Source organism: Monopterus albus, unplaced genomic scaffold (genome assembly GCF_001952655.1).
Source record: "Monopterus albus unplaced genomic scaffold, M_albus_1.0 scaffold261.1, whole genome shotgun sequence".
Classification (NCBI taxonomy): Eukaryota; Metazoa; Chordata; class Actinopteri; order Synbranchiformes; family Synbranchidae; genus Monopterus; species Monopterus albus.
In genome coordinates this window covers 501,542-522,268 of record NW_018128141.1, presented here as the reverse complement: position 1 = coordinate 522,268, position 20,727 = coordinate 501,542, and the positions used below count along the sequence as shown (strand labels likewise).

Genomic DNA, 20,727 nt, shown 5'->3' with positions numbered 1-20,727 from the left:
GCGCCGCAATACCTGCAGGCCGCCCCGCCCGGTAGCTGCTCGCCTCCTGTCGTGCTAGCCGTGGCGCACTCGCACCGTCCGGGTGCAACTGTCTTTTCAGCCGTCTCAGCTGGAAGGTGCTGTCCTCAATTTCCCTCTCTAATTCGACCAGACTCTTCTCCATGGTGCCGTTCTACCGCCGTTTTAATCCCACTTCTGACACCAATGTGATGACCGCTAGCTCAGTTGAGAGGAGTTGGTCTGACCCTGTCCTATACTGGGACAACTAACTAGCCAGCTATGCGCTAGCACCTATGCTGACAGTGAGGAGAACACCTTCTTTGTCTTTTTGGATTTTATTAGATAGAACAGAGAATGCAACAACAGAAGTGCGGTTTACTTGGCACCGTGTGCTCATCAGGAAAAACAATGGAAAAAAAAAAAAGTAAAGCAGGACAAACAGTAACGACACTCTCTCAGGGCAAACCAAGTTCCGCGCCAACAGAATCTAAACAACACGCCCACCTGTCATCCCTCTTATCTCCTCCCGCACCTGTTCCTCCCCCCATCCCACATTGGCCAGAACAGCGTGGCATTTTGCAGAAAACAGCGATAACCAATACATGAACAGCCTTCAATAACATTGTCAAACCCATTCGCACACAACAGAACACATGAACATCAGCGGCCGGTCAGGGTCGCCACAGTACTTTGACAAACAGCACATCTCGTTCTCCTTCCATCTTTATCAAGGGGGTTTGTACCCGGTAACGCTGCATGGGCCTGTGTGCTGTTTGCTTTTCTTTCTCTTTTTCCGGAGTATCTCGTGTAATATGCGCTTAAATTAATGCATCATTTAATTTCATCAAATAACATGCCTGGTCTTATGTTCAATCTAATATTATGTTGGTCATACTATATAATGACTTAGTGCTTGTCTTTGGCTTGAAGTTTAATACAGAAATTGAACAGCTAATAAAATCGCATATTAAATCGCAATGTTGGGGGGAAAAAATCGCAGTTAGATTATAATCCATTACCCACTGAAAAAAACCAGTGTCCTCGTTTGCACGGTGTCTAAACCATCAGCTCAGTAAAGGAAGTTGACCGTAAACAGTTTCCATAGATGGATTGAGATGCATGGTGTGTGAAGATGAAGAAACAGAACTCCTCTTCATGTTTGGCAGACAAATAAATCCAGCTGTGGGTGTGATGCGTCACCAGTGTAGTGAGTGGGAAGCAGGCCTACACAGCACAGTGCACCCACACAGCTCACCCTGCTGCCCAGTGTTTTCTCATGCATACAAAGTAAGCTTGGGGCTGACGTCCGTTCATGCCTGTAGGACAAGCAGTTTTTTCATTCGGCGACCACTCAAACACTCAACAATCCAATTCCAGACTGGCTGTGAGACCATAGTTGTCAGTGCCACACAGAGTCCGCTGTCCTCAGACCTCTGAATACCCGTATCATCAGCATGCTGTGCTAGCAAACACCATGAGACGCTGCTCTGTGTGACGTCAGGCCAGGCCTGCAACTGCACATCATAATTACCACTTTCTGTTCAGCAAGACGTTCACATCTGTTATGTAGGCGAGTGGTTCATGTAGTGAGGCTTCAGCTCATAGGGAGCCACAGTGAGATGATGCTTTATAGTCCCAGCTACTGTCCAACAAAGTGGCCATGTAACCCAGAGAGCGTCAGACCTGTGACAGACCCAGCACAGTTCTGACGACGCTCACCCACTGTTACTGACACAACAGTTTTGTTCTATTAGTTCCCATATAACACATTGACACCCATTTCCTCATAATGCAAGGAAGAAATCCTAGTTAACACTTATTCAGGACTGAAGGACAGGTTTTTATTCATATACCCACAGTGAGCACAGAGCAGTGTGCAACATGTTGGTTAGATAGTATAAGAAAGACAAAACATCTGCAGACACCGTGATTAACACAAGAAGCAATGGCTGGATAATAATTAGGCAGTTATGTGAGACAGAACTGTTAAATGTTGACTTATGTGAGACAGAACTGTTAAATGTTGACTTAAATGGCACAACAAGCTTTTATCAAAGAGGACGAGGGAGTCGGAGCTGTGTCACTGTGGCACAGTTGTAGCACGTCGCTGCACAGCGGATCGGTCTTATAACGTCCTCAGAAACTAGGGAATGTGCTGTTTGGATGCAGCCCCAGTCATCTTCCTACACAGATGTCACACTGAGCACCGATCTTCTAATGTGGTCGGTGTTAGATGTGAGTTAAAAGGTGATTTGGCAAAGAAACGTACAGTTTAAAGTAACCCTGGAACTTGCATTAAAACTAGTCCTTATTAACCCTTCAGTGGGGTTAAGACATGTTTAGAAACTGATGTTGCCCGGAGGATGAATCCCTCTGATCTTGGTGGTCCCCTCTCGTTTCCTGTCGACCACACACCTGCAACCCAACACACCAACTGAAAAGTAGACTGCCAAGTATGCACAGGACATCCATGAACGTCATAGGACTGAAGGAGCACTCTATACAGAGCCTGTATGAGAGAGCAGTCATGAAACAAGCTTTGGAATCAGGGCAGACCCTCAGCATCCTCTTTCTTTTGAGTGAGAATTGTTGCCTTCAGGCAGAAGACTTAGGCTGCCAAAGTGCAAATCAGATCACCTGAAGCTTTCGCTTGCCACGGCATTCTAACTTTGCACTGACACCAACTTCGTATGAGTTCTCTGACAGAAGCAAACTGAGAGCTCCTTACTTTACTGTAGCAGTTTGTGCTAGGACGTGCAGAGGCCATTACATCACCTGCTACATGGCCTTGGTGGATGTTGTTTCTTTCATTTATAGCATAAACATTGTGGAAAAATGTCTCAGGCAGGATAAATCTGGTCGCTGGGTAACATTTCTGTTTGCCTTTTTGAAGCCACGCACAGAAGCTAGAGTCATTAGATTCTCTCTCTCTTTTTAGACCGTTGACATTCACAAAGAAAAGGTGGCGAGACGAGAGATCGGCATCTTGACAACCAACAAAAACGTGTCCCGCTCGCATAAAGTTGTCGCTCCAGCCAATCCGGAGAGGCCGGTGCGCTACATCAGGAAGCCCATCGACTACAGCATGCTGGATGACATCGGACACGGAGTCAAGGTGAGAATAATGATAAAATAAACAGTAAAACATCTGAGCTGCGATTCAGACAGTGGAGGGCGTATTCTAGAGAAGACAGACAGACCTGCAGCCACAGATAGAATGAGTGATGTGACGTAAACCTGCTTGGTGTGTTCACTCTCACTGTGTCCAACGACAAACGTCCACGTGTAGGACAAGCAGCATTAACTATCTGCAGTAGAGACTGTGTTATGACAACCTTTAACCTGAAGCACCTTCCCTCTGACCCCATCTTTCATTCAGCTCGTCTCTGTGTGGGTTTTCTGCCTTGTGTTGTTAATGACTGATGATGTTTGCATGATGCTGCTGCTGCACTGAAACTAACCTCTGGCCTGCTGTTCTCCTCTTCTCTTTCTCCTGCTTTCACTGTCATGTTAAGTGGTTGTTAAGGTTCAAGGTAAGGATCCCACCTACACACACATCTGTAACTGAGGAAGGAAAAAACATTAGAAGGCATTGACCGAGGTTGATGACAGACCTCAAATTGATTCCAGCTTTACACCATTCACACATAACAGAAAATATCCTGGCGCAGGCCGCCATGATTCCTGACTCACCAGCTGTTGAGCTCTGTTCAGCTTCCTGCACATTTCATCTGATAGACCAGAAACAAAACAACCCTTCACACTTGCTTTGCTTCCTCAGGAGACCAAAGCCCAGCTGTTTTCTGCTGTGAGAGCATGTCAAGCAAATGGGAAAAAATATACTGTAACTGTAAATAAAACTATCAAAGTGCTATGGCGCTTAAACGATGCATGGAGATAAACTTTACTGTGTGTCAGGAGCAGAAAATAAGTTTGTAAATGTTTAATGCTAGACAAGCTTCAGCTATGTGAGCCTGTGTGAGTGAACAGGGCCGAGCTGGTACTGGTCGAATACCAGCACTAAGCAGAACCTGAGAGACTTCAGCCAGTGTTTGGTTTTTAAAATGCACACGACAAAGTAAAAAGATCTTCACTGACTGGGACATTTTACCTGCGAAGAAGAAACTTTAGTGGGTGAACTGTGTGTTGGAGACGCTGGTTCAGATACACGTGTCTCTGCATGTTTCCTGTTACTGGCCGACACACACTTAGTACTTACCTGCATTTGTGTGTATTTCCACAGGTGAACGGCCAGCAGAGCGTGAAACTCGGAGGGGGTCTGTCCCGGTCCAGCCCCCCCACCCAGAAACCGCCCAGCCCTCCCAGAGCAGGGAAGGGCATCTTAGGGTATGCAACACGCACACTTCTCACCTTAACGTTCACCTGTCTGTGTAAGGGAGCGTCCTCTGACGTTGACTGACTTCTGTCTGTTGTGCGATGACATCCGTGTCGTACAGCATATTGTTAATGCAGACAAATTCACCTTCACAGACACACGTGTTGGTCTTTGCTCTGACTTGATTGTGTGTGAATGTGCTGTATTGTGTATGTGTGTGTGTGTGTGTGTGTGTTGTCTCTGTGGCGACTTACAGATTCGACCCGGCACGGGGATGACAACACACACACACCCACACACACAGAGAGATGCACGCTGAAAGCAGCACTCTGAGGAAAAGCCTCCTGTTGTGTTCTTCCCCCCTCTGACATCTAGGTCAGCTGGGCCTTCCCCTTCTTTTCTGCCCTCTCCCCCTCTTTTCTTTTCCAGTTCATTCTTCTTTTCACTCAGTTTCTAGTTATTACTGGGTCTCCAGACCCAGTTCACTGGGTTTCTGTGATACTAGATACTGGTATTACAATCAGGGTGCTGTTGCTTTCCCTTCAGATCGACCACCTGCTGTGTGGTAACTAGATCTAAGGCCTGTATCAAACAGCAGGTCACCAAATTATCAGCAATATAAAAAGTACAAATGATATTAGCAGGTTTTATGTGCCACTGTTGTAATTAATAACACTGCCTTTACAACTGAGGGCACCGTGTGTGCATTAAAATCTCTCTGGACATTGCCTAAAACATGATGTCCAGAGTTCAGACCACTTAACTTTTTGCACACCTTGAGCTGTATATTTCATTTTAAATGCATCAGCTGTTGCCTATGAATCACAAACAGTAACAAGAATAAACAGCTTTTACCCTGAATATACATCATGCCAATAAAATGTTGAATTCAACTATAAAATGTTTTCAATGTCTGTTCAGTGGACATGAATACATTAGTCATTTTATGCATATTTACAGATTGCATGGGATGTTTTGTAAAATCAGGTGGAAATAGGCCCAGATCGGCTGGTGCAGAAATAATGGGCACACAGGAGAGTGGATCAGCCTGAACAGCTGACTCTCAGCAGCAGAGATAATAAACACGTCTCCCGGAATGTCCAGCTTTTTATTTAAGGATTCCAGTTTTGAATCTTTAAATTGTTACAACCCTGATGATGTTATGTCGGTGGTTTCTGAGAGATCAATCCTAGTCACGATTGTTCCCCCGCAGAAAGGATCATTATTCAAATTTCAGTGAAGAGGAGCAGAGATGGCGCTGATGCCTAGAATGAGATGAGAACGTGTTCTGTGGGAGAGAGTGAACAGAAGCAGCTCAGCAGTTGGTAGGAAGTGAAGCGGCGGTCGCCAAGCCAAGTCCGCCTGTGTGCACACAAACACACATGAGTGTGCACACAGGGACGAGACAAACACACAGCAGTGGGTCGGCATCACGCTGCAGTCAACAGGACGAGTCCTCCTGTTATTACACACCCACACACTTCGACAACACCGCCCCAGTCGCACTCACACGTCACACCATGTTCTGTTTCTGTATCTAATTGTAGTTTTTGTGTTTACATGCCTTAGTCACACAACACAGGAACTATCATTAGGTAGTTTTGCTGTTAAAGTTTTTCTTTCTGCTACAGTAACAAACATCTTTTGTGTAGATTCTGAATGTACTTGTAATGTACAGTAAATGACTCCACTTTGTCTTCAGTCTAGTTTTACTGTGCTTTAACTTCCGACTTTTAAAAATGACCTTAACGTGTCTCCTTGTCTCTCCTAAGCAGGGAGGAGGCAGAGCTCAACCCAAACTCAGTGATTAACGTGATTACATGTCAGTGGTGCAGTGCTTATGTTCTGTGCTACCTTCAAACCTGTGACTGTCCCAGTGACATTTTATTAAACCATTTTTAGGGCTTTACACTGGAATATACAGCTCTGTGGGCTGGTGACAACTGAGAGCTATGGCGCCCCCCAGTGGCTCCTGAACCAGTCACCTCAATAGGCTCATTTAAAATGTTGAAATATTTTTAATAAGGGAATTTTTAATGCAAGTGATGTGCGCTGCTCAAACCCATTAACAAAAGATCTCAACACTACTGAGGGGTCGCCTAAAGAAAGGACTTGATTTATTTATTTATTTTAATATTTATGAAAATGACTTAAACAGACTTGGGTAACAAGGATTCATAAAGTCACAGGAAACTGTGGCTTCAGTTCTGTTGTGCTTCTGCTGCAGCAAAGCACTGACCAGTGACATAACAGCGAACTGACACAGCATTGACAGCAGTCTGGGAAAAGTCTAGTAAACACAAGAGGAACAGTGATGAAATTAAACCACATGTGTTTTTGTTTTGTGCTAAAGTAGACACACACACACACACACAGTTTCTCTGTAACATACTTTTCTTCTGTTCTCCTTTGACAAGGGCAAATTTAACGGCCTGGACAGTATGATTTGGTTGCATGATGGTGCAGCCCCTGGCTTTGCAGTAATACTATGATAAAGATAAGCAAGCAAAGGACAAAAGAGAAAAATTAAATAGGTAATAATTATAATAAAACTAGTCCAGTAGGGAAAAAAAAATGTGTCACTGTTATGTCATGGTGCTGGGAATGGGGATAGATGTAATTATTTGTATTGTTTCAGAGGAGGTTACAGAGTATGAGGGCTCTGATGAGGATGACCATGATGTGAATCAGATGCTGTGGCCTTCCCAGTCACCAGGTCTCAGCCCAGATGAAAAGCTATGGAAGATGTTGGAGCGGCATGTTAGACAGCGTCTCCACCACCGTCATCAAAACATCACATGAGAGAACATCTGTTGGAAGAACGTGTGACCCTGTGTTGGGTCGTCCTTTTGTTTGGCACGTGCCTACACATATGCCGGGAGCTTCAGTGTTCAAGGTCGTGCCACTGTGGCTGCAGCCGGACCCGAGATCTTTATTTTAAACCTGAGCTGACAATGTTTTTTTGCAGGTTGTCAGGTGTTTGGACTTGCTGTAAAGGAAGAGCTCCCTTTACGGGACCCTCATGTCCTCATTAACCCTGTTTCCATCCTTACCTTTTGCATGTACAGGAAGAACTCCCCCTACAGGACACTTGAGCCAGTGCGCCCCCCAGTGGTGCCCAATGATTACGTCTCCAGCCCCACCAGAAACAGTATGGCTGATGGGCAGCTTACAAGTCCGGCCCGCACCGCCACCCTCAACCATCGCCCCCGGACATACAGGTAGCCAGGTGTAAACATGGCTGCCAGGACGGGGCTGCAGAGCTTTTCTCTGTGCTCTAGTAGAGCTGTACATAGCTCATCCTGCTTGGAAGTCACTTTTACTGTGTTCTACTCTGCTCTTGTTTTAAAAAGATGTCTCTTTGTAGAGCTTTTCTGAAAAGGCAGAGTTTGGGACCACACCTTTACACAGCCTGCAGTTCAGATTAATTTCATTTAAGTTCCTAAACTATACCGACAGATGTATTGAAGGTGGAGCTGTGACACACTACTCTTTACTCTTTGATGCATCCTTTCCTGTTGATCTAATCTCTTTTAGCAAGGACACATATTTCAGATTTGTTTGGCTCATTTCTTGGCACAGAGGACAGAATATACCAAGGAAGCTAGGCCCAGACCTGCAGTTCAGGATCTGCAGATGTTCCTGGTAAAATGTGTAAAAATAATTGAACTGGTATCTTTGGTGCCACATGGGCGACACCAGGACAGGTGGTCTAAAGCATCCCTACTGTTAATGCACCCTGTGAATCTGGCCAAGAAAGAACCTTTAACCTTTAAAATGACATAGCTGAAAACATTGCTTCATCACATCTTTAGTTTCTCACTGTCTAAACTCTGCTGCTGTTTCCTCTGTGGTTGGATCTGGCAGTGATGCTCAGGGCTGTTTGGTTTGGTCTGAAATATTGGTGCAATATTTTTTATGGTTACTGTAATCAGTGAACGATTTTTTTATTCGTCTACTGGTTCATAGGAAGAACATGTGAATAGATGCTGTTCACTGTACTAAAAGCAGAGATGTCTTAAATGGCTGGCAGCTTCAACATTATACCTCATAGTATTAGCATTTTTCTCTTAATCGCATATGGTAGACTTTGACTGCTCTAAAAAAGTTTGTGAAAACTTTAAACTTCTTCTAATTCTATTAAGGTGTACATTTCCACACACTCCAGGTATCGTATGTTGTCACTGTGTTGCAGCATCACTGCTGATCGAACAGAGGACACACAGCGCTAACACTCATCCTCTCAGCATCAACTAACAGACTCTCTTCTTGTGATGACTCTGTCATTTTTATCTTTGTTGTCACTCCTTTGCATGTGACACTTTGGCTGGTTGGTGTTCTGGAAGGGAAAAAAGACAAATATTCTGAAAGTGTAGCTTGTAAATTTTACACTGAGCAGTTTTCTGCTACAGACTGTTCTAGATTCCTTCCATCCATTGAACACCTTTGCCTGTCTCACTCTGTTTGCAGATTCTGAGCTTCAGCCATCACTCTGCTTTCATTCTGATGTTTCTTTACAGGCAGCCTGTCTGTTTCATCTGACAAAGTATCACTCATGAGATGTTTCATTGTGAATGTTAAGTGACAATGTAAAGTGTTACTATACCAACTAGGAGAGGCATTGTGTTTACATGCACTTAAGCCACTGCTAATTTCTTAAATGTCATGTTAACTAGAAACCTGGTTTATGTAAGTGATACAGTTAGAATAAGAAAGCCATGCTTCCAGATTAAGGTCTGGGTTAGCGGAGAAGTCTGATTATACACCTGCTGCATGTGTACAGTGTGTGGATTCACAGTAACTTGTAACCATGTCCTTCACTCAGTCAAATGGATATATACATATGTAAACACACTGAGTTGTCCAGCTGGGAAAGTTCATGCATACATAGGGAAGTATAAATACTGAGTGGAGTGGTTTCCCGGTGTGTGTGCAGTGGCAGCAGTGGAGGCAGCCACCCCAGCGGCAGCAGTCGCAGCAGCAGCAGGGAGAACAGTGGCAGCGGCTGCGTGGGCATTCCCATCGCTGTGCCCACGCCCTCCCCACCCTCCACCTTCCCAGGTAACCCACATGAACATGTCTACAGGACACATACACTCAGTGGTCAGTGTATTAGGTACACTTGCCTCAAACTGAGTCAGTCTAATCCAATGGTGCTGCAGTAAATGGAGGTGATAACGTTAGGTTTGTGTTCGGACAGTTGGAGTTTCTGCTGCTGTGTTGTGTAAGAAGACCAGTAACCGGTTACATGTTGACATGTCAAGGCCCAGGTCATGCAGTTTGAGAATCAGTTTGTTGGTCAGGATTCTATTGTGTGCCATGAAGTCAGTGAAAATGGTAGATGTTCCTATGCTACAGTGTGATAAGCTAGATAAGCTCATCATCAGTCAGCCTGTTCTTGCTATAAGCAAGCTGATGGAGATTGAAGGTGGCTGAAATAATACTTTTACTATGTTTCATGACCAGCCCTTCAAGGCAGTAATGAAGCGAGTGCCACAGGCCTGTCGTCATTCAAGCGGGTGATTGTTTCGGTACTGGAATGATCACAGACACATGAAAGGGAAAGGTAAAGATATTTGTCAAAACCCCTGCCAGCTGGTGTGCACAGTCTTTAAGTACATGCCCACTCCGCCCCACATCTGGTCCAGGTGCTTCATGTTCTTAAAACAGGACCTGAAGTCCTCGATGTTCAGGGTTGGAGCAGTGTCTTTGGACAAAAGGGGTCTCTGTGCTTTCTCTGTCAAACCAGGGAATAAAAGTAATTCAGTTCCTCGGCTAGTGAGACAGCATCCTTTTCATTGATGGGGCAGTAACCGGCCCCTTATCCTCAGTGATGTCCCACTGAGTCTCAGGACATCCTCGATCAAGGAATGACCAAATAAGAGAATTGGGTTTTACCATTTGTGTTTTCTTGTTCTTCTTGAAGTTTCCCCAACAACTGGACCAGCTAGCTCCTCCTCCACTGCTCCTAACTCCTCCCCCTCCCCCACCCCTTCCTCCTTCTCTTCCTCCTCCTCCTCCACCACTACCTTAACACAACCCAATGCACCCTTGCCCCCAAACTCACCTTCACAGCACTCTGACTCATCTGTTCAACCAAACTTGCAATCAAGCACTCCCCCCAGCACCTCCCCACCCTCTAACCCTACCCCTGGCATGGCCGAGGTCCATTCAGGTGTCTTGCCTGGAGAACTGTTTCCTCACTTTCCTCCTTCCTCCTCCTCCTCCTCTTCATCACCTGCTGAAGGTGAGTTTCTCCAGCTTCACTGCCTACATCATCTGTCTCCTCTCATCATCTCTCCCCTGCATCTTCCTTTTATAAGCTGAGAAAGGAAATCCTCTGAGGAAGAGGCTCCACACAGTTTTACAGACCATTCACATGTGTTGAATGTGATCATACGAGCATGTAGATGTGTCATTCCTCTCCTGGTGTGTGTTTCTGCTGCCCCCCTGTTACAGCGGGGCTCAGTTTAAACAGTAGGAAGCAGCAGAGCTTGGGCTGCTTTTGGGTGTTTCAGTGGAAGAAAACCAAGCAACAAATATCATTTCACAGATGATGTTATCATACTGTTATAAAGTGTAGGCTAGAGCTTTTGCTTTATGACCAAACACCTGTAAAACTAGTGACATCCATCAGCCTCAGCTCTATTTTCTGCTTATGTCACTATAAAAACAGTGAAAAATTCCCCCTCACGCTTTTGCACGTTGTCATTGAGTGTTGTCTTACCTGGGCCCTCTGTGCTGTGCCAGGGCCCTTCGTCCCTCAGTTCTACAGCATGAACCGGCCTCAGCCTCGACAGCAGGCTCCACAGGTCGGGGGGTCACTGCCATACCGCCGCCCCCCCTCTGTGTCCGCTCAGCCAGTCGGAACACATAACCAGGTCAACGGGGGTCCCCAGTACAACCAAAGCCCAGGTTTGTGATGCCTGCATTAAAACCAGATGGAGCGCCTCCTGGTTGTGGTCATGTTTGTACTCTGAGTTGTGTGCTTTGGGTTTGACAGTGACAATATGCAGACATTTGGTTTTACTATTTACACAGTGTCAAATGTTTGGAAATGGACAGAATCTACAGAAAATCTGTTTGGCTGGAGTGTTTACATGAGACTTTTCATACTAAAACTCTTACTCTGATTGTTAATGGAAGAAAAGGCTGATTATGTTGTAGGCTCTGACCTGTGTGTGTTTGCAGCCTCTCCACCGCCCCCCTCTCTGCTCCAGTTCACTCCTCAGCTTCCTCTGATGGGTTTTGTGGCTCGAGTTCAGGAGTCCAGTAAGTATAAATGTGCTTGCAGGTTTTGTGTGTGTCGTTTCAAATGGTCACTGTCATCCCTTTTTTTAAAACATGGGTCTGGATTTACCTACATTTGTGTCTGTGTGCCGTTTACCGAATAAAATCTTATCGTGAAACACTGACGGAGACATCGGAATGAAAATGTTTTCACCACTGACTTCCATTATCTTTTTATTCTAGGCTCTCTGTTATTGATGTAAACAAAGTGTGTAAGCTGTTGTCGATGTGAAGCACCTGGTGGAACTGGGCCAGAGCTTAGTTTAAAATGGGACACCAAAGAGGCGTTTGTACCCGAATATTACATAATGCTAAAGGAGGCTAGGAAACGTTAGCTTGATAGTTAGGGAGAGATGACATCAGCATCAGGTTCAACTGAAAGCACAGAAGCCTCCTCACACAATGAATATGAGCATCAGTAATTAACATGCTGATTGCTGCTGCACACGTTCACAGCTCTGATGTCTCGTTCTGGTGCAGCTTGGACTTGGACTGCAGGTCCAGAGCGGTCCTGGTTTCAGGTGCTTCACATCAATGAATGTCACTCATTGCATGGTTGTAAAATCACTGATGATCTCTGCTTTGTGTCCAACTGTGTGTGCTTCTGAACATGGCCCTTCACTTATTCATATCTGTTCTTTCATTTTCAGACGCCCCTCCTCCCCCTCACATGGCTCCCGAGAGTCAGTCAGGGCCCAAGGAGCCCCCGCCCACTCCGCAGCCACTGGAGGATGGACATGAGGAGGAGGACTCAGGAGTAGTGGAGTACAGCGATCCCTACGCTGAAGAAGACCCTCCATGGGCCCCCAGAAACTACCTGGAGAAAGGTGTTTAACAGGAAAACACAGCAGAGTCATCTGCATCATACAGTAATACTGAAGTGATACAGTTCTCTGAGACTCTTGTGGGTCTCTGCCTCTGTCTGCATTTAGTTTAATTCATTATCTGGCTGTGATGAGCTCCTTAAATTCTCGGGGAGGGATACATATCACATGGATGACCTCAAACTAACCAGGTGTTAGTAGCCTGACAGACACAATTCAGGGTAAAGAGTCACCGAAACATTAATAACTTTACTGAATTATTTTAATAAAGTCTGGTGTCAATGCATCACGTTTATTGTAATTTCTCCTGTGTCTCTGCAGGTTGGAAGTGGGTTCAGTTATTTGGTATTTTTTTTGTTGCATGCATGCTCTTTGTTCACACAGTTTAATTGGTGTTTAGCTTTAACAAAAATGAACTGAGCCAATCCAGCAGAGCTCTCTAGGCTTGAATTAACTTGGTGTTTAATGCATTTTGTTACGAAATAACACCAATGTCAGTTTCAGCTTTGTTTTACCAGAGGTTGTTCGTTTAAAATGACCAAATCAGCCCATTCCAGTGTAATCGCTGTGATCTGCAGATCTGATCACATGTTGTGCAAATTCGGGTTGATCTACAGTACAAAACTCCAGAATATTTTGAACTATAAGAACAAGATCATTTCTGACATTTCAGAACATGAAACCATCAAATGTCACTTGAAAAGTTACCAAAAAAGTGAGAGATTAATTTTTTCATCTGTTTAATCTACATTTTTAAAATAAACTCTGAACCTCCTCTCTTATTAGCACCCAGGCTAACTGCCAAAATGATCAACATGGTGAGAACAAAATGCTCCAGCACTAGTAGAGCAACAGCTTGTGACCCAGGGACCACCGTTGTGACTAAGAAGCAAGCTGAGCACCACCATTGTGTGGTGCATAGACAGGATGGCCTCTCTTTAAAGTCAACCTGGCTTTGTAGAGCCTTGCTTAGTTTTATATACACTGCTCAAAAAAATAAAGGGAACACAAGGGAAAATAAGACATTCAACTATGTAATGAACAAGGTATTTAATAAGAATATTTCATTCATTCAGATATAGGATGTCTTATGTTGTGTTCCCTTTATTTTTTTGAGCAGTATATTTGCATAAATTGGATTATTCAGAAAATAATAAAATTACATGGAAATATGTTTAAAAATAATATTAAAAATTGTGTTTTCCACAGTGGCACAACATTATTGAATATATGATCAGGGACCACCAGGGGGCTGCGGACCACTGGTTGAAAACCCCTGGCTTAGCGTGTTAGTGGTTAGCTCAGCAGCTTCAAATGAAATGGCCTGCACCACTTCGACTGGACCGCGATAGTCTCCGGCAGTAAGAAAGTTTGTGCGAGCTTCAGGTTCTGTACCGGAAACAAATTCCTTGTGTAACATACTTGCGCAAATAAAGGTGATTAACACTGTGGTCTGTTTGTCACCCTCCCTCCAGTGGTAGCCATCTACGACTACACAGCCGACAAGGAGGATGAGCTGTCGTTCCAGGAAGGAGCGATCATCTACGTCGTCAAGAAGAACGAGGACGGCTGGTTCGAAGGAGTGATGAGCGCCACCACCGGCCTCTTCCCCGGGAACTACATCGAGTCCATCATGCACTACGCCGACTGAGGACAGAGAAGAGCAGTGTTTGTTGTTGTCTTGTTTGTTTGTTGTGTCAGAACTAGGAGGGGAAGTGGTTAAGTTCCAGTTTTTATTTTGATTCACACTAACCAAGCACAAGAACATGAAAGCTGATGAACAAAGTCATAGGTTTACTACTATTTTATTGTGAGTGTATGATCTGAGTCTAGTGACTGAGTGTGAGCATCAGATGTTCTTTTGTTCCTTTCTACAAATGAGGCTCTTTGTAGTTTCACAGTCTGCAGAGCACTTCTCTTGTTGAAGGACTGAGAGGGGTTTTCAGTGTTTGACAGAAAGGTGAAGGTGAAACATTTATTTACAGAAGGATTTTAAATGAATTGGGATTACAAGAAATGTATATAGTGTCCTGACATAAGCTAGTTTTCTTGAAATCACATTTTTTTTATCTTTAGTTTGCACATAAAGTCAGTCTTTCTTCTGGGAGTCGTAACTCAAACCTGAAACCACAGACAAAATGCAGATACTGTGGATTCAGTTGGACCTGTTAGATACATCGTCCTCTGTCCAGTTTGTCCCTCACGGTTTCACAACCGAAATCTTAGAAGAAAAGTGTGTTTATTCAGTCAGTTGGTTAATACCAGAGACAGTGCTTTGTAAATAAACTCATCCCTTCAGATCCCCCCAAAAGAGCCAAATCCAGCTGATTCTCTCAGTCGTGTCTTATTACAAACTGCAGAGTTCGCTCTGTGCTTCTAGATGTCATTGGATCCCTCTTGCACCCGACTCCCAGATTAAGGCATCACAACCTGATTCCCCCTCTGTCACGTCACCGTGTCCCTTTTTTATGTTTCTTTTCCCCAGTTTTAAAATGATTGCTGCTGCAAGTCTCCTCTCTTCATCCTCCTCATTCGTCCTACTGAGGGAAGGGACTGGCTGGTCTTGTTTAGGTTTGGGCTTAGTTTTCTGTTGCACTGCAGTGGGACTGGACTCTGAAGTCTCTGCTGCAGCTTCTTCATTTTGGGATTTAAAAGCCTCTGTGGATAGTTCATGTCTGATGTAAGCTGATGCCTTGGATTTATGGCCAAAATGAGCACAACATCAGATTAGTGGTGAGGCCACTTCCAATCTTCCTGAGTGGTTTCATTGCATGAGTAGGATTTGTTTTACCCCCAACCTTTGCCTTAACAGATACCCTCAACCTTCTTATTTTCTCAGGAGCCTTATGTTTTCTGTCAGTGAAGTGGAAACAGGAGCCCAGAATGACAAAAGCTGCTGGAGACTTTGGACCTGATGGTTACAGTGTCTGCCTGCATGCCTGACATGTAACTGACATCTTTTTTCAGTGTTTTCATTTCATAGTTCGACCAAGTTGCTTTATTCTCACTGTTTGAGCCGCCGGAGGGCGTGATGTTTTTGTTCAGTGGTTTTTGGTTGTAATGGCCCTTTAAGATGGAGGCGGCTGTTATTGTGCCATATGTGAGTGTGTTGTAGTGTGAATGTGGGCGCGTGTGTGTTAACCAATATGAGCCAAACCATCCTTTGTTGACTATGGACCTGAAAGTGTTTCCTTGTTGTACAGTGTTGTTACCTCAAAAACCAGAGTATGTCAAGTTAGTGGTAATGTGTTGTAGCCATGCACACACACATACTGTCCCCTCAGGATGAGCTCCAATAATGGTGATCCTCTGACTTTTCGCCTTGCGCCTTCATCAGGTCCAATACTTCGGTTTATGACCAGAAACCTGCAGAGCTAATGGTGCTCCCATCAGCCTCAGCTGGATGTTGTTTAGTGCCAAAATAAACTGGTGAACATGTTCGTGGCTGGCTGGTGAAACAATCTCACCACATTACACCTGCTAAATGCTGATGTTGACCTCAAGCTCTGAGAACTGCTGTGACAAAACACATAGGTGCCAGCAGGGCTGTAGACTATCAGGCCTGTTTGGCAATATTACCATCCAGTTTTGTATGAATCCTGAACATAGTGGGACAGGAATGGTGACACATCAAACAGAGAGCCTGATGGATGAGACACATTATGGTTGATGCAGCTCAAGTCAGAGCTTTAATCTGCGGATGCAGCTGGGAGCCAGTTGCACCTGGAAGATGCAGGTGAGCTGACGAGGCTTTAGCACAGTGTGTATGAGAGGTGTTGGTCCTGCAGGGAAGCGAGGACAACTGACCCAATGTAGTCCTGCTCCAATCAGGGAAACAGCTGTTAGTGAGCACAGCGTCGGCCCTCTGTGATTCATGAGGTCTGAATCAGACTAATCACACTCAGGTAACAGGTGACTTCCTGTTCATGTGCTGGCTCTTCAACACTTTGACATACTCTGGCTTTTGTTTTGCCTGCAATATCCTTTTAAACAGTGTGGACTGAGATGATCTGTGGAATGTTACAGACTGCTTCTCTGAGACTGATTTCTACCAGGACCCTGCTTAATCCTGTTCCCCTGCAGACATCAGACCTTCATCATTAGAGTTGAACTGTGAAAACCAGCTCCATTCTGGGTCTGACTCCAGGCTCCCAAATAACAGTAGAGTTTATATGGAAAAGAAATCTGACACTGCTATTTTTGTAAACTTTGGTTCTGTTTTCAGGGCTAGCAACTTGTATTCTCAGGAACATTCGTATAAGAACCTTCTTAAACTTCTTAGTAAAAGGCTTAATGAAAGCTATTCCCCTACAATTACAGTATGTTGATGTTTATTGCTCTGTCACTGAGGATATTACTCATCAGTGGGGGCCCTGTTTAGTACCTGTCTATGAACCAAATATATGTTTAATTGTTCCATTTCCTCACAGATAGAGGGTCGACCTCACTGTGTAGCATTTTATTCAGGGCCTTCACCAGAAATCTTGTATTTCACAACTCAGACAATATAATTCAGACTTCAGTCTTTTTATAAATACAGATTCTCACCACCATATGGTTGATACTCATGCTGGGCTTTTTGAATGTTGACCTTTTGTATTTCTTTTTTTAATCCCACTCCTGACTGCGATATCTAAACTAACTAAATATGAATAATAAGTCTTAACATTTAGGACTATTAGTGCATTCAGCCTTTTCTTGATTCTAAAAATGGGACCAAACAGTTTTCTTTAAATTTTAGCACATTTAAGACCAAAATTTTACTGTTAATGGCTTCATACATTGCATCCCAGTCTTTTATCTCCACCTTAAACTATGACTCAAGCATATATGACAGCTCATCGGGTTCTTGACATTAAAAAGTTCACTCCTGATATTGTAGCCAGAGGCTCAGAGCTGTGAGAACACCTGTCTCTACGGCGCCTCGGTCTGCAGCAGCTTCCTGGTAGAACGTGACGTCTGGAGACGCTCTCTGCAAAACACGGCTCTTTTGGAAGAATGATGAGAAGTGAAATTACAGTAGTTATAAGTAAATGTTTTAACAGCCCAGCTGTGTTACTGTCTTATGTCTTCAGTGTGAATGAGACATTTTGTCAAGAGAGTAACTTCTACATACAGTGCAGCGTTAGTGCTAACATGATTCATGCTTTGGACAGAAATAGATTTGCTCTACAGCTACCCCATGTTCATTCTTTTTACATTTTATTTTGTGATATTCAAAAAATATGCATATAGTGGTAAATTATTTTAATTGTGTGAAAACTATATCAATGAACACGATTAGAATTAGAATCTATAATAGATTATTAATCAGTCAATGAACAGAGAGAGGGCAGCTATTTTGATAGATTCATTGTATTAATCATTTTTCAAGCAACATTTCCAAACATTTTCGGGTTAACCTCTAGAGTCCTGAGCTTTGGAAACCCAAGCTGTGCGGTCCTCATATGAGGACGCAGGGACTCTAGAGGTTAAAGCTGCTCACCTGGTGGTTTAATGCTTTTCTTTGTCATTTCTGGATTGTTGATCAAATAAGAAATTTGAATAGATCAGCTTTGGGAAATTATAAATGAATGTCACTTTCGGCTTTTCCCGTTAGGGGTCGCCACAGTGAATCCTCTCTGACTATGGGAAGTACCTTTTTCTATTTTTTTTGCCATTTTATAGACAAAGTGATTTAGCAGTCAATTGATAAAATATTTTACACACAGTTAAACTCATCACTAGTTGTAGCCCTAACAAAATAATAGTGTATTAAATATGGATGAAGTAAAATTGTCAAACTATTTGAAATTAAAACAAAAGTTAAATCAAAAGGAAATTCTTATTATATGAGATAATATAGGTCTTTATCTTAAGTCGCCCTCTTTAGCATTTGTAAGCTGATCTGCTTTATGTGTTAATGTATTTGTTACAGACTAAGTCCTGTGGACACTAAGTGGAGGCTGTTGCATTAACAGACCATGGTTGATAATATAGTAAGACACAATCGTTTGGTGCAGGGGGTTGATTCATTTTTTCCACATAAAAATGAACAATATGAATTTTGCACAAACTCTAGTATGTATGTCTACTGACACACTTGTGTCAACAAAGTTATCTGAAACAAAACATACGTTAAAGATGGTGCAAGGGTTTGTGGGTAAAGGAGCAAATTTGTTAGCGAGCCAAGCCAAGTTAGCTATTTTCGCGTCAGTTTTACCTTTTAAAGCGGTGTTTTAATTGTTTGTGATTCAGTTACATTTAAACCGAACGCGCCGCATGACCATATGTTATCGTAAAGGTGTAATTTTGTTTAATAGTCCGATCTTTGGGAAGGAAACGGAACCTCGCAAGACGAAACACAAGACTACATTACCCATGATGCAGTGCTTCCAAAGGTTCAAATTAGAGTTTACACTGCTAGAAAAGCAACCCTGTGTTTAACAGTTCTGAAAATGCTGCATAGTGCTGTATTTTGCATTATATGTGTTTTCTGGTTTTGTAAGACTATTATGTAGCTATCAAATCGATCTTTGTCGGGCGGACACTTTAGTCTTTGCCGATTTTTGTCAGATAGCGCTACTATGCTAAGCTAACAACTGAGCAGCAGGCGTTTGAACTCGCCTTATGACTTTCACGGTGTTTTTTCACACGTTCTCTTCAAGGATGAATTAATTACGCGTAATTTATTACGGGGTTGTTTTAATAACTGAAAATATCGAGTTCTATAATCGTGCCGACCTCCAAAGATACGAACACACCGAGGTGAGGACACCATGACCCTCGCTCCGAAGGAGCTGTCCAACCTGCTAAGCATCATTTCGGAGGAGGCTTGCACCAACACCTTCGAGAGCCTTTCCACCCTCTTCCATCAGTACTTCGGGAAAGTGGAGCACTTCAGGGTGGGCTCGGTGCTGGTTATGCTCCTCCAGCAGCCGGACCTGCTGCCCAGCTCCCCGCAGCGGCTCACCGCCCTCTACCTGCTCTGGGAAATGTACCGGACCGAGCCGCTAGCTCGGTGCGCCGCCGTGTCCGCCCCCCTGCTGACCCCCGCACCTGCCGGGGAGGAGCCGGAGAAGGTGCTGTCCGGTAGGTCCGGGTGTGTGTCTCTCTGCCGCTGTTATGAAAACTTGAAATATTGACAAATGTGGTGGTCGTGTGTAATCTGGTCACAGATTTCCAAGACAGATGTCTTCCCACATGTTTAACATGGCGTGTCATGAATGAAATCGTCATCTCAGAACACAGCCTGACCTAAAGTTATATAGTATCAGTGTGTAGCTGGGGCTGTACCATGTATAAGGTATGTGCACGGTATCCACGCGGCCTAAGCAGTCTTTAAAGGCACTTTATCACTCAGAAAATTATTGATCTTAAACTTGATTTTGATTTGATTTGACTTATTCTTTCAAGCATGTAAAGACAGTTGATATGTCAACACACATAATTTTACACATATCCAACAAATGCTAATCCAATATCAATTTGCTTATACCTAGTACATGCTTGAATGGAGTAGGAAGAAGTCAGACTTATCCAGTCCTACCCCATGACATCATCTTACCATCATTGGTTTGCAAGCAGTAAATGATTCACTTCTACCCACACAAGTATTATACTAAAAAATTATTACAAAGTGTTAACATTCATACACCACACCCACAATGTTCCATCTAATTAATCATTGAGCCTGTTCTTGCATATATCTTGATTGACACATACCTTTATATTTATGTTTAAACTCGTCAATTCTATTACTATTTTTTATGTCCACACTTAAATTATTCCATAGTTTTACCCCACTTATGGAAATACAAAATCTTTTTTTGGTTGTACCTATAACATGAATTTTTAAATTTAACTGACCCCTTAAATTGTATCCCCCTTCCCTTTCATTAAATAGTTTTTGAATTCCACCAGGTAATAAATTGTTCCTGGCTTTATACAAAAACACAGCAGTCTTATATCCCACTAAATCAAAAAATTGTAACAATTTAGACTGTATGAAAGCTACATTGGTGTGATCCCTATACCCCATCTTATGCACAATTCTTATCGCTCTTTTTGTAATATATACAATGGTTGAAGTGAGCGTTTGTATGTGTTTCCCCAGTTTTCAACACCATACTCTAAGTATGGTAAAATCAATGAAGAATACAAAACGTGTAGTGCTTTCCCGTCCAAAATATATCTAACCCTTGCCAATATCGATATATTTTTTGCTATTTTGTGCTGAACATATCTGATATGAAATTTCCAGGAGAATTTGTCATCAACCATGACACCTAGAAATTT

The 20,727-nt window shown here is 43.4% G+C and overlaps 2 protein-coding genes across 9 annotated transcripts in view; both read left to right on the top strand.

Moving 5' to 3' along the window:
- The window catches only part of LOC109972594 (abl interactor 2-like), a 34,129-nt gene extending 16,632 nt beyond the window's left edge, over positions 1-17,497 (top strand). For 2 of the 8 annotated variants that reach the window (XM_020621556.1, XM_020621558.1), the window contains exons 3-12: positions 2,939-3,115; positions 3,516-3,533; positions 4,244-4,347; positions 7,405-7,557; positions 9,273-9,397; positions 10,263-10,583; positions 11,087-11,251; positions 11,528-11,608; positions 12,277-12,453; positions 13,926-17,497. In XM_020621556.1, coding sequence (XP_020477212.1) covers positions 2,939-3,115; positions 3,516-3,533; positions 4,244-4,347; positions 7,405-7,557; positions 9,273-9,397; positions 10,263-10,583; positions 11,087-11,251; positions 11,528-11,608; positions 12,277-12,453; positions 13,926-14,101 — 1,497 coding nt within the window. In that variant the 3' untranslated portion in view covers positions 14,102-17,497. Of the gene's footprint in view, positions 1-20; positions 303-2,938; positions 3,116-3,515; positions 3,534-4,243; positions 4,348-7,404; positions 7,558-9,272; positions 9,398-10,262; positions 10,584-11,086; positions 11,252-11,527; positions 11,609-12,276; positions 12,454-13,925 lie in introns of those variants that run through there. The other 6 variants (XR_002276712.1, XM_020621559.1, XM_020621557.1 and 3 more) reach the window with 6 other exon arrangements.
- Positions 17,498-18,281: 784 nt separating this feature from the next.
- cnot11 (CCR4-NOT transcription complex, subunit 11) overlaps positions 18,282-20,727 on the top strand; it is a 9,480-nt gene continuing 7,034 nt past the window's right edge. The window contains exon 1 of the mRNA XM_020621564.1: positions 18,282-19,521. Within this exon, the coding sequence (XP_020477220.1) occupies positions 19,209-19,521 (313 nt within the window). The 5' untranslated portion in view covers positions 18,282-19,208. The remainder of the gene's footprint in view (positions 19,522-20,727) is intronic.